Below are 14,190 nucleotides of genomic sequence, written 5' to 3' on the forward strand. Positions count from 1 at the left end.
GTCTCCAATGCAATGAGTAGACTCTTCAAATTAGGAGCAGAAGTCCATATTTTCCTGCGATATTAAAGACATCAGGAAAAGGAGATTAATGATGATTTATTTTGGACAACAGAGTCCATCAAGTTCACTTTCTGATTTTTTTTTGGATGATTTGTTATGTTATGGCTACAGTTATTAAATTTTGCCTCCTTTTAATTAAAATGAAAAATTCTGAGGGAGGGATCCAAAAAACATGCCTTTGTCTGGAACAGAAATTGGGAAATCCTGATTTAATCCCTCACTTTGCCAGTACAGAACTGCACAAAGGAGCATACACTATACTAATTTAAATACTCCTCAGTTATATGAAGAGTCTGAACAGTCCAGGAGCACGAATAACTGCAGGCCACACTGCATGCACAAATGTACACTTTAACTTACAGCACCACACTACTTCAACTCTCCATCAACAATTCTAAATTTTTCTCTCCACAGTGAATCTGAAGAAATGCAAAAATATGATATAGCAATCTCGTTCAAATAATGCAACTTACTAAAGGAAAGAACTTTTCTCCCAAAATATAAATAAAATGACAAGTTGCCTCTTGATAATTCTTCATGCTATAATTGAAACTGGCTTTTTAATGGTTAAACTACTGCAGCAATTTTGGCACAAACCCTTTTTACAAAGTAAGTATCATTTTACGCATCCCAAATGTGTTATTCAGAATAATTAATGGAGGAATAAAAGTCACAACACTGTAATAATCCTGTATTATTCTGCATTTGTTCATCTCATTTTTCCTTTGTGACTGGATAAAAAGACTATGGTATTTTCTTCAGTGCCAGGTCTTGGCTCCATCAGTCACTCATTAAATAAAATCTGGAATGTAGAATTGAATTAAATGCACGTGGGAATGCATGTGAAGCCGCCCGTATATCACTGATAGCTCTGTTGCTAACACAGAGTTCATCCAAGACTTTGAATTTTTATATGACATGAACAAAGCTGTTTGCCATTCTCCATTTTGACGTCAGCGGACAACTACCCACTAACAGTATCTGTCACTTCAGAATGCTTGGAATTTCCTCACTTGTACGTGCTGGAAAGTTTTGAGTACAGAGTTTTTCTTTTTAATAAAACGGTACACATTATTAAATTTTAAGATTTAGAACATCTTCTCTGCAGCATTATTAGAAAAGAAGTTTTCATTCTTATGGAAATGTGTTTTATCTCTCAACAGATTTAGACTGTACTGTATATGCAAGAGTGAATAACATTTGCACAGTACCATGATACCACATTTTAATGAGAAATATAAGTTAAATGTTGTACTTTTTACTCCACTAACAATTGCAGAATCACTTATTTACTTGCTACATTCATTACCTCACTGACACTTTCACAAGCCAGCATTCTGGCTGGCTAAAGCACAGCCATATGCGCAAATCATCCAATCATCACACAGTGACGATTAAAAAAAAAAATCACCAAGGACAATGACCCTGCTAACAATGAAGCCTTCTAAAAGGTACACCAACGTGTGCATTTTAGCTAAACATCAACCATGGCTTTCCTAGATCAATGTATGTCAAGCGGTTCCCTTTGACATCCCTTTGTGTGAAGTGAAAGGGTGGGAATGCAGTCCTTGATGTCATGTGAAATGTTGACCAGAGGCTGTAAAGAGATGCCATACTGCAGTTCTCTATGACCACAACGGAGATGAGCTCAGGATTACTTAATCTGTAGATCCACCAAGAGTCTACCGCTTCTGAGTTTGCTGCTGCAGAAGCCGCATTATGTCCTGATGTACCTTCCTCTCTGACTCCTGGGCCTCTCTCCTGTCTACTCTGTCCTCCATAAAGTTTGAAATATTCATCCTTCAGGCCCTCTGTTCATCATCTTATGCAGCACTGGCTTGCAGGATTTTCACAGAAAATGTCATTCCAAGCCCCCTTCTTTCTCCTGCTTAACTGGTTCAGGCATTCCACAGACGCGAATGGCAAACCCTCCAAGGCTGCAAGAAAAGCAGCTACAGATAAAACATACTGTTATGATTCAATGCTCCCTTCCATTGCTCCCCGAAAGTTGTAAATAAGATATGTTTACTGACCGTTCTGCTTCAGCATGCTTGTGAATGGCATCACTCACAGGACCAGCCCTGGTGCATATGGCCTGCCCTGGGTAAGGGAAATGCTCAGGTGTGTAAAAGTATGAGTACATACAGAGCAATAACACTGAATATTGCCACTGTTTTCTACAGGCAGTAGTGATATTAGTTGATCTCTCACTCCCTGATGGTATCAAAGACCCAAGAAGCACAACTTCAGCTGATGTCCCAGAGCTGCCTGGGCCCATATGCTGCTTGCCGGTATACTGCCATGGTACCTGCCAAAGTGATCACTGACTGGCATTTGGAAAGCATCCTACTCCATACAAAGGAATAAGGTTGCCACTCTCAGAAACCTTTGAGAGAGGATTGCAGAGTACCCCCATGAAGGTTTCACTGAGCTCTCTCAGAAGAATACAAGTCAACTTCCACATGGTTCCCCCACCTAACTGTAAAGGGGAATGAAAAGCAGATAATGACCACTACCTCTCTTTGTTCTACAGCTGCCTCTTCCAGTATGAGAAAATAAATGAAAAGTTGATAGCTGTGTCCTGCTGTTTTCAGGGTCCCATGACTGTTATGGGAAATAAACACACTTACCCAAGGCTCTATTGCCTGCACCAGGCTCACCCATTCTCAGTTGCCAGGAGTGATTGTACTCTACTGGAATTTGAAAAGGGTCCTAGCTATTTGGCTTCACTTTTCAGGACCTGTGACTCAGGCTCCTCAGAGGTATTCATGGTGGTGTGCAAGTAGTGAGGTCTCTGCCAAGTGTGCTTAGTAAAAGCCAATGCTGAGCCACGGATCTATTGATCAGTTGTAGGTACCTCCCTGGCCTCCTGGTACCCCCCGCCCCCATCACAGTTCAATTGCTTTCACACATCACTGCTGCTGATCCCCATCATGCCCTTTCTCCTGCACAGCCTATGCAATTTGCTTGTGTATGCCCACATTTCTATGGCTAGCCCTCAGCTGTGCTTGGGCAGCCTTTTCTCCTCACAGGCCCAGGAGATCCAGAGTCTCCACTCTACTGCAATCTGATGCATGTCTGGACTGTGTAGCCAGTGTGGTCAGCTGATCAGTTACACGTAACTGTGGAGAGCTGCTAGGTATGCTTGCCAAACAAGAAAAGACATTTCAAAATTTTGCATGGCTTTTAACAGTCTTCCAGTTCGTGTAACTTCTGGACATCGGTGTTCACAACTGTGACCAGAGTGGTCAGTTTTAGGCATTTTTGGACAAGTCCTGGAGGTCTGTTAGTGTCAACATAGATAACATGGCATTTACATTTGCAAGGTCAAACTCAATACTTAGATCAACGCTCAGCGCTGCTTGGTGATTTAGCATTACTTCGTTGGCATAATGGAGAGCATATATCAGTAGAAGACAAATGTAGGCATAGATACGTACACAACTAGGCTGACATAAGGGTGGCTTACAGTGATTTAACTTTGTAGACTTGACCACACCTGAGAATACATGGGGGAAAAAATCATTCTGATTTTAAGGACTGGTTTCTTTTTAAGTCTTTGAAATAGGGCAGACAAGCTGTTTTTAACAAAATATGTTGGGGATAAAAATGTTTTTCAGAGGGCTGCAGCTGCTTCAGTTTCTCCTTAGAGTAGCTTCAATGTTCCTAACTGCATGATCTTGAGAAAGTAATCACCTACAGACAGCAAGATCATATCTTTGGCTTTAAGGCTATTGCCATATCTACTTTAGAAATAGTCATCACGCTAGCTTTGGAACTTTTGTAGGATTTTATCTGCTGGCTGAGCTTCCTTCCCTTATCAAGGGTCTTCTAGTCTGCTATTATAACATCTTCAAAGGAAGAATGTAAAGACTGTGGCTCACTCCTTTTTGATAGTGGGGATTTGCCTGTTGATTTCTTCTCCTCCTCTTTGTCTGGTTGAATGTCTATTATATTGATAATTTTTCAAAAGGACACATTATATCAAAGAGCTCTGTAGGAAAACAATCTCTGTTGATCCTTGTCTGACTAACAAACCTCTCTGATTCAGAGAGCTTGCCTTTATCAGTGGAGCACGTAGAGGAACTTAAGTTTTGCAGAAGGTATGTCTTCCTTTCCTTTTTTTATAACTTTTTTAAAAAAGTTTGTGAGGAACAAGAGAATGGAAATAAATAGAGTTCTTTTCCTGGTAGACAGCATTAAAGGTGGGAACACACTGTTCTCGTGTTTCATTAACAGAGAAAGTCCAAGCTGCTACTTTATCATTATCAAGCAGGCTGAGGTATTTTGTGATAGCATTAAAAAAACCAAGAAAAAAGGAAAAAGCCTCCGCATCTGGAAAAGTGACATGGGCAAAATGCCTTCCTCTTGTCTAACAAAGAGTGTGCCCACTTGAACAGGGAAAAAGTTAGAACTGTATTTGCCCGTGCAAACTTATATCTGAACTTAATATAACTATGAAACCCAAGTTGGGGAAACACTCTGGGATCACTCTTCTTGCCACGTTATACTAAAATGCTCTCCCCTACACGCTCCATTGCCTCCATCAGCAAACAAATAGTGTCTAGTGTCCCCCTCCAAAATACCATCTACATCTAGTACTCTGAACATGCAAAAGTTTTTGGACTAAGACCAGAACTGACAAAAAGTCTCCTTTGGTCTCAGGACTAAGCCATCCTACAAATTAGATAAATTCTGGTTTTGCAGTCTGTTCAGGACAAGTCAACAGTCAGATTTCAGGTAAATAAACCAGGAGGAGCTTGTCCAGGCAGAGTTAGGCTGTTTGGTGTAATACCTAAAATGACTATGAGAAAAATATTAGGGAAAAAAGTTCTCTATTTTTCAGTTTGCACACCTGGGGAGGTTGGGAGAGGAGCAACAGTCTTACTCTAAAAAGGCTCCAAACGGCTGACTGGTATCACAACCCAACCATACGCGTATATGCTACCATGCATCTTTCACTCTAAAAATATAGTCTCCTTTTGCTGCCCTCAGTCCAGCAAAGTGAAACAATTCAGCCAAAGTTATAGTCTGAAAAATTCCAGAGAAAGTTAACAGTGTGTGTTACAGATTATTTCGTGAAGTGGAAGAGTTAGCAGTGAAAATGACAACCAGCCTTTCACTGTAGTGGTCTTACTGATAAGTAATGGGTAATTTATTTTACATTTTTCAGTCTCATTATCTTTTCATGGAGTATCTGCTGAGTACTGCAGTTAGAATAGACTTTTCCACCAACACGGATATACCCAAACTAAAGACAACAGAAGAGTTTTCCTTACTCACTTTATCACGAGAAAAGGTATTTGATTGGCCTGACTGTTGTAAGATGTTCTTCATAACTTTCATGAATTCCATAAATGAAAACCATTAAATGAAAAACAAAATAAACCACAGCAGCACAAGCAGGTATTACATTTTTGTATAACGTGAACTAGTATTGCATTAACATGCGTGCCAGAAATTCTCACAAGCCACCAAAGACACAGGGCCTGATTCTCTGCAGCTTCTTCTGCAATAACGAGATAAATGGTCTGATAAAAATACCTTATCTTTTAACACTACAGCTGGTGCAACCAATGTATTGTACTAACCAGGGAGGATAGATATGGACAATATCCTGTGGGTGTCCCTTGAGGCGAGCTGCTGTTTCCTTTGTAAAGAGGACTTTCAATCTGGGCTCAGTACCAATGACAACTCGATTGGAGGAGCTGCCAGCAGACAGCTGTCCCAACTGCTGGCAGAGAGCAACTTGCATAGTGCACTCCTCATGGACCTCTAAGATCTTCACAATCAATACATCAGATTTGCCTCCTGGAAAGTAAACAAAGTGACAAAAAATGAAATAAAAAGGTCAAGGAAGATGTGTTCTACAGACCAGAGTAGTGGCATATAGCATTACATCCCATTCCCAGACCCTGCTCATTTCTTTTCATGCAGCAGTCTGGACATGTTAAACAAACAAAGTGAAATAATATAACCTTCCATGTTACAAATCACCTGGTCACAAAACATTCTGTATAGATGTCATGAACCGAACAAAGCACGACCGTTTCTCTATTTCACATACAGATTACAGTTCCAAATACCATGTTTTAAAGCGGCAAAGCAAAAGTGACTATTTTTGAAGCTGTCGACATACCACCCCTTCAATTTTACCGAACACTCTTTTAATGTTGTCAAAATTTTCAATTCCTCGCTTCTTTTGACGTTTTTATACCAAGTACAGTCTTGTCTGAGCAGTCAGAATAAAGAAGAATTTGGCAGGGTATAGGACTATTCCCCTGCAATAGGGCACCTAGGCATACAGTTGTTGTGCACCCAGTCTCCTCCCACTAATATTGCCCACAGCCCTTACTAGCATTTGGGCCTTCTGCATAGCCCATACACAAGGACACTAGACCTTGTGAAGGGGAGAACCCCTTCGACACTTTCTGCCCCCTCCCATAGTCTTTCACTGTAAAGTAAAGAGGCGCTGTAGAGTCCCCTGCAGCATCAGTGCTCAGGGTCTTATGCGTCCACAGAGAATGTGCACCACCTCAAAAGCCCCACCAGGCAGATACTTTCCTTAGCTGCACAACTCTTGCCCCATGGGAGTGCCTGTTTAAGACCCATGAAGCTGCTGACAACATACAGTATTACTGCTAACATATTCAGGGGAATGTCACTGTGCAGTTGACTGGCTGTGACACTGGATAAAACAGAAAACAAAAGGAATAACGCACCAATTTTTCTTGTTTCGGGAAAACTGCAACATTTTGTTCTGATTTCGACTTTTTGTTTCTATTTGTTTTTTTTTTAATTTCACAGTCAGAGAATCATCAAAATTTAGGGCTAGTCATCATGTCCAGCTCCCCGTATTATGGCAGAACAAATGAAACATAGACCATTCCAGAATGGTGTTTGTCCAACTTCTTCAATGCTTCCAAAGATGGGCACTCCAGGACACCACATATTCCATAGCTTAAATACCTTATAGTTAGAAAGTTATCCTAATAGCTAACCTAAATTTCCATTGCTGCCAGCTAAGCCCATTACTTCTTGTCCTAATTTCACTGGAGATGAAGAACAATCACCAGACTCTTGACAACAGCCCTTATAACACTGGAAAACTGCTATCAATCATCCTTTAGTCTTCTTCTCTCAAGATTAAGCATGCCTAGGGTTTTTCTTCCCCAAATTTTCCTCATCAGTCGAGTTTTCTAAACGTTTTAATACTTTTTTGTTTCTATCCCCTGGACCCTTTCAAATTTGTCCAAATCCTCTCTGAAGTGCTGTGTCAAGATGGATCTCACCAGTGGCCAAGCAGAGCAGGAGTATTTCTGTGTACAGTAAAACCCTGAGTTACACAGGGGTTGTGTTCCTCACAACACCCACATAATTCAAATTTCACGTAAATCAGGGGAGGGGGAACCCTCCCTCCTCCACCGAGCTCCTGGGAGCCTAAAGTCAGGCGCAGCAGCACCTGGTCACTTTTCAGGCTCCCAATCAGCCCCAAGGAGCTGGGAGCCAGGTGCAGCAGCGCCTGGTTAGTTTCCCAGCTCCTGCAAGAAGCAGGGAGCTGGGAAACTTACCAGGCATTGCTGTGCCTGGCTCCCAGCTCTCCGGGGGTTGAGAGGCTTCCCCTTGCCTCTCTTCTCCCCGCTCCCTCATCATCCAGGCTCCCAGGAGCCAGGTACAGCAGCACCTGGCTCCTGGCTCCCTGGGGCTGAGGGGCTTTCCCCCTGCCTCCAGCAGCGGCTTCCCCCTGGTTTCCCCCAGTTTGAGGAAGCTGCGGGGCTGCTCCTTTCAGCGCTCCGCCACCAGCTTCAAGCGCTGGAGCTGGTGGCAGAGCACTGAAAGGAACAGCCCCATGGCATCCTTTTGGCTTCCCCAGCTGGAGGAAGCCAAAGAGAAGTCATGCCCCTCCATGCTCCAGCCACCTGCTTCCCCCATGTGTTCCAGCTGGGGTACGTGGTGGCTGGAGCCTGGGATTTCAACATTTGAGTTAATATGATTGACGTGTATGTCGAAATCATGCCAAGCAGGGGTTTACTGTACTCAAGCCCACTGACAGGGGGCAACAAAGGGGACAGCTGCCCTGGGGCCTGGTGCTTCCAGCCTCTGTAGCAGCAACAGGAGTGGCTGGAGCCCCATGGCCTTACAGCTGCCCCGGGAGCCCCACATGGTGTGCACTGAGAGGTGCTGAAAGGCTGGCTGGGAAAAGCTAGCCCCCAGGCCCACCCCTTCTGCCCAAGGTTCCACCCCTTCTGGAGCCCCAGAGCTGACCCCTCACCTCACATCTTGCCCAGGGCATGGTAGAGTCTGTTGGAAACCCTGTGTGTATTACATACAACACTCCTGTTAACACACCCTAGAATCATTAGTCTCTCTCTGCAGCTGCATTATATTGATGATTCATATTCCATTTGTGTTACCACTATAGCTCCCAGATCTTTTCCAGAAGTACTAACACCTACCCAGTTTACAGGTATGTAAAAATGTCAAAAAAACTTGACGTGGAACTCTTCTCTCTCACCAAAAGACTTTGTTTCATCTTCCATTTCAGAAAATATTTTTACCAAAAGGAGCACATTTCTTTGAAACATTTTGCTTTCAGCAAACTGACATTTTCTGATGGCAAACATTCTGCCAGAATTTCCCATCATTTCTACCAAGGAGACCCAAGTTCTGTCCCCAGCTCAGCTTTGGCCTGTGGATGTTATGGGCAAGCAACTTCAGCATTTACTGCCTCTTTTTCCTCTTCTGTAAAGCATTTTGAGATCTACAGATAAAAAGTGCTATTAAAGGACTGGATTTTACTACTATTATTACTATTATACTTCTTTCTCCTCCTCCTCCTCTCAAGATACATTATTAAGTGACAATCTAACCTCAAGAGTTATCTAAAAAAATTGAGTTCTGTTTATGACCAAGCTTCTAATAAACCTATGAAGCCAAAGTCTGGGCCTAAAAACAAACTTTGTAATATTCAAGCTCTGAAGAGCCAAGGTGAGAATATTCACACTTTATACCTGAATACTTGTTGTAGTGCTTGACTAACTCTAAATCTGAAAAAGTGGATTTTACCCAGGAAAGCTCATTAGCTAATAAATAAATGTATTATTTTTTAAGGTATTACATTACTTCTTGTTTTTGTTTTTGTTTTTGTTCTTGTGAAGCTACAGACTAACTTGGTTACTTCTTTGAATCCACATAATCTGGCATTCATAAACCAATTTTTCCAGCCACAAAAATTCCCTGCTTTTAAAATAATTAAATATTTTTTTCTAGATCTATCCCGCAGTTTTGTTATTTGTGTATTCTAAAAAACATCTGTGTCACTCAAATTAATTTCAAATGCACAAAACAATTATAATAATTTTTAAATTAAAAAAAACTAATGAGGTCATCTAGTATTTGAAATATCTAGCTCCGATAAATGAAGTTTTGCCATTTTGACTAGAGACTATAATTAGCTCAGTTGATCCAGCAGTACAGTAATACTACTTGAGCAAATTGCTGTAGGACAGGATGATGATGTGACATGGTGAAAGACACTGGGCTTTGTTTTTAGTAATATACATGAAAATGAGTAAGATTTGAAATACCAAAATGTTCTTAAATGTATTCTTAACTTTATATGAAACTTTAGAAAAGCCAAGGGAAACCCCATCTCCACTATTTTCTCTAGTTGTTCCGCAGTCTGAACACTGATACAATTTAATAATGTTCAGAGAAGAACATTTTGTCACAAAAGTAAACGTATTATTAGCTGCTTCACAATCACAATTAAGTCTTGCATGTGGCAAAAATACCAAGTATAGAGAGAAACAACCCATTTATTTATGTATGTGCTTACAAATAATTAAATCTGATTACATAACTTGTGTTCTTACTGCAGTTGATAGAATGCTCTCTCAAATACCAGGAGAAACAGGCTGCATTGCTTACAAAGTTAAAATGGGAAAGTACAGAATGCATCTTTAATGTTTAATTTGTTTGGCTCTTAGATTTTTAAATTAATTAAATAATTAAAAGAGTATGCTTGCGCATAGCGGGTGTGTGTATGGGTGAGGAGGTATACTGGACATTTGTAATTTCCGCAGCTTCCAGCTTGGAGGCTTGAGTGTTTTCCTTCCTACTTTGGATAATCTATGGAAATTCTACTCAACTGGCTGAAGACCTCACGCTACTTTATCCCACTGCCAAGGCAGAATTACATTTCCGCTCTCAGTGATGCGGAACGTAGGGAACTAGCCAACCATGCATATAAAACAACAAGAGGAAAAAAAAAAAAAAAACTTCACAAGAAATCAGGGCTACCATAGGCACCAACTTCCCAATTTCCTGGAGGACACTCAACCCACACTCCATCCCAAGCCAGGCCACAAACTTCACTCTTTCCTCCAAGCCCCAAACCCCAGCCTATGTTCTGCTCTGCCTCTTACCATCCTGTTGTGTCCCTTCCCCTGAGAACACCTTATACACAAATGGTGGAGTCACAATCTCAAGGTTAGGTCTTACGTTCCCTTTGGCCTACCCCTCCCCTACACTCAACCCAAGGCCACTGCACTTTCTCCACTGCATGTTACCTGTCGGGGGGCATCCTAACCTCCCACTACACATGCCCCACCCCCCAGCATGTTCTGTCACTCTCCTGAATGGGGGGACTCACTTCTAATATCATCTGATGTACTGCTCCCCCATGATGTCCCCTAGCCCCCACTCCCTGTCCTGTTTTACCCTCTCCCCGCCTCTTTCTGCCCCAACTCAGAGGGGCCCACAGCACACACTGGGCAAAGCTGCCGTCAGCCCCACACCTTCTGCCCAAGGCCCTGCTCCTTCCAGGAATGTGGAGCAGGCCCCTACCCCACCTTGCCCAGAGGCCCAGCAAGTCTGTGGGCCCTGCTGCATAGGAAGGCCAAACACAATGCAAAAATACTTGTTTGAAGAAAAAAAAAGGCAAGCAAAAAAAGAGAAAGTTATTTACCCAAGAGAAATAAGAATTTTTTTAAATGTTTGGTTCCTATCCCTAGTCCACTCTGGGGTTACATACACCAGTAGAATTCTCAAAGCAATGTCCACTGCTCCACACACATGCCCTGGTTCAACTCATGCCTTCAACTGAGGAGATAAAAGATGAGGCAGATTGACTGCCTTTCTGGTTCTTTTTTCACCATGAAACAGGTAAGAGCTAAAGCAGAGGAGAAGGAGGGCACATAGTGAAATACAGATGAGGGCCACATATCTTAGAGGACCTCGTTACTAAAAGTAGCTTTCTCTTTTTCTTCTTGTGCTGGTCCCGGATGTATATTCCAAGGCAGGTCCATGATCACATATGACAGAGACAAACAAAGGGCTACTGCTCCAAAAGGTGCATCAGCAGAGGAATCCTGTATCAAGGCATAGTGTCTAGAAAACATGTGGACTGAGCGCCACGTAGGTGCCTTACAAATATCAAGAAGAGACACCTCTTGAAGCAATGCCATAGATATTGCTTGTGCTCTTATGGAATGAGCTCTTACCCCATAAGGTAAGTGGGGTAGGGGGCAGGGGAGAGATCAGACAGCTGATAGCAGAGCAAGATACAGATATCAAAACATATGTTACAGGTAAGCAGGAAGTTGAAGTTTTGGACTTTGGAGGTTCTGACTATGAGGCAGTGAGTCAGAAATAGAGAGGTGGTCAGTCTGCCCTGCCCTTTATCATGTTGGCTGGAAGCTAGGGCACTTGCATGGGCCAACAGACACTGCTTTCAAAATGCTCTGGCAGCGGCCACAAAGATGTACCCGCACAAGTACACATAGGTATTAGGGACCAGCAACTCTAAGAAGGAGCAAATTTACATTTGGTTTTGTATTCAACACTGAACAAGTTCAGGCATTTGGTTGGCAAAAGAGGATACAAACAGAAATTTGGCTCTTTACCCTTCCTCCACAGGCCTAAAATTACAAACTATTGTATTAACTTTTAAACAGCTATTAAGTGAAAGAAATCTAGGCAAACATAGAATGAATTAGCAAATGAGGCTGAAACTTTTACAGATTTTCATACTTTCAGAGCTTGTCTACACGGCTCATTACTGCACCCCAGCTATGGTGTAAATTCTAATATGGACCAGTGTGGTGCACAAAGCTATCTGCATGGCCCGATAGCACGGACTACAAGTTCACTAGTGCCGACTGACATAGTGCCACAACTATGTCAACGTGCAGTCCCTTCAAAATTGCACTACCCTTTCCAGTGCATAACATTTATGCCTCTTATCCTCATGTTAAGGACTTTTGCAACCCTGCCCCTCCACTGATTTTTCTGTTCTTGTGTCTTATTGAATTCCTGTCCCCCACTCCCCAAGAACTGCCCATGCAAAGAAGTTTTGATGATAACTGGGGTAAAGTAGTTTTTCATTAATGAACCCATGCAACTGGAGGTTTCCCACAACCCCAAAACACCTATCCATAGGCCCTTCTTATGCCTGGCCTCTGTCTCAAACCCACAGAGTTTGCATAAACATTTATATCTAGTCCTTTTATTGTATTAGAAAGCTAAATATGCAATATAGGAATGTATTATGCCTCCTGTAATGCCTGCAAAAAAAAAGAAAATAAAAACAGCCTTCAGGCAATTAAAATGTATACTGTACTGTGCAAAGGTTCACTGTTTTCATTTTTAAAATCTATAGCACACAATCTCATTTGGCCCCTACGACCATACGTATCCCCTACTATAAAGGGAAGATTCTTCAAAACATCATCAAGCACAGAATAGCTATTGCCTTGGACATCATGCAAGCCTCTTATAAACAGCAGATGCTCTCTCTGTAACAGGCAGGCCTAGTCAGTACAAAGTTCAGCTGTTAAAGACGCCTCCTCGCTCCAGTGACATTTCCAGTCTGCAAGATACGGAGCTGAATGAAGAGGAAAAATAAGTGTCTAAATGACCTCACAGAATCTTGTACTCAATGACATCAGGTCCCCGAGATCTACCTGTCCTACCCACCAAGATCTAAAGAAAATATGTTAAATTGTTAGAGGGGTGGGTTTTGCCCTCCCCCCAGTCACTAGATTGCCTTTGTGTATTCCACACACAAACACTGATACTGTGTTGGTGAAAAAGAAAACAGACTCTATTATATGTGAGGGCTAAGAGCCCATCAAATCTAGTGTAGAGAAATGTTGGAGGGACTTCATTGCTTCTCTCTGATTACCTCTTTTATTGGCAGGGCAAGTGGGTTATCCTAGCTTTGCTCTCGCTTGCTCTCTGACTCAAATGGAATTATCAACCAAGAACTCAGGGAAGCTTTGTATACAACAACCTCTCTTTACATTTTTTACAATTGACTTTCACATCCGTATGGTAGGGCACTGAGGAGTTCAACAGATGTCCCCCTCTACTTACTCCTCCAGTTCCCTTCTCCCATGCTTTAAATGACCTACAAAAGACCAACAGCCATCTACAGTAATCAGACGTAATACAGGTAGCCTCCTCCAGAAGAAGGTTCAACTATGGAGTACATCAGAGATGCTAAATGGAGATAATTCTCTTTACAGAATAAGGTGTAGGCCCTATTACAGCAGAGCCCAGGAATCTCTCAGACATTCCAAGCCGCTATGAAATCTGATTTACATAAAAGCAACACCCTTCCTGAGAAACCTCTCAGTTCATAGTGTGAAAGAAAGCAAACATGCTTCAAAGCTGCCAATGTCTTCTGAAGCAGCAACAAAACTGGTGGAATCCAAAAAAAACTTGGTACTTCCACAGAAAACCTTCTTCCTTTCCCAGATATGGAAGAGCACCTTTTGTCAACAGGTTCTGTGGGCCCTTCTCTCAACAGACAGGGTGTCCAGGACAATGGGCAGCTCTGTCTGCTGTGCTTCTAGGTGCCTGTTTTGTCGACAGAGCAGCTGGACAATCCCACCACTTTTCTGATCAGCTTTTGTGTGTAGCCACACTCCATCGAGAAAAGTTTTGTCTGGAAATCTTTTCTGACAGTGACTTCTGTCGACAGATCACTGTAGTGTAACCGTAGCCTTAGGCTCTCAACAGAAAGAAAAAGGTCAGCAGAGCAAAAGAAAAAAATTTAAAAACCAATGCCAAAAACAAAGGTTTCATTGGATAACACAGAGGTTGATGCAGTATGAAAGATAACAG

The 14,190-nt window shown here is 42.1% G+C and overlaps 1 protein-coding gene across 2 annotated transcripts in view; it reads right to left on the reverse strand.

Moving 5' to 3' along the window:
* SPIDR (scaffold protein involved in DNA repair) overlaps positions 1-14,190 on the reverse strand; it is a 353,174-nt gene that overhangs the window by 208,732 nt on the left and 130,252 nt on the right. For both annotated transcript variants that reach the window (XM_074987198.1, XM_074987197.1), the window contains one exon: positions 5,652-5,871. In XM_074987198.1, coding sequence (XP_074843299.1) covers positions 5,652-5,871 — 220 coding nt within the window. The remainder of the gene's footprint in view (positions 1-5,651; positions 5,872-14,190) is intronic.

The sequence above is a fragment of the Carettochelys insculpta genome, chromosome 2 (assembly GCF_033958435.1).
Source record: "Carettochelys insculpta isolate YL-2023 chromosome 2, ASM3395843v1, whole genome shotgun sequence".
NCBI lineage: Eukaryota > Metazoa > Chordata > Testudines > Carettochelyidae > Carettochelys > Carettochelys insculpta.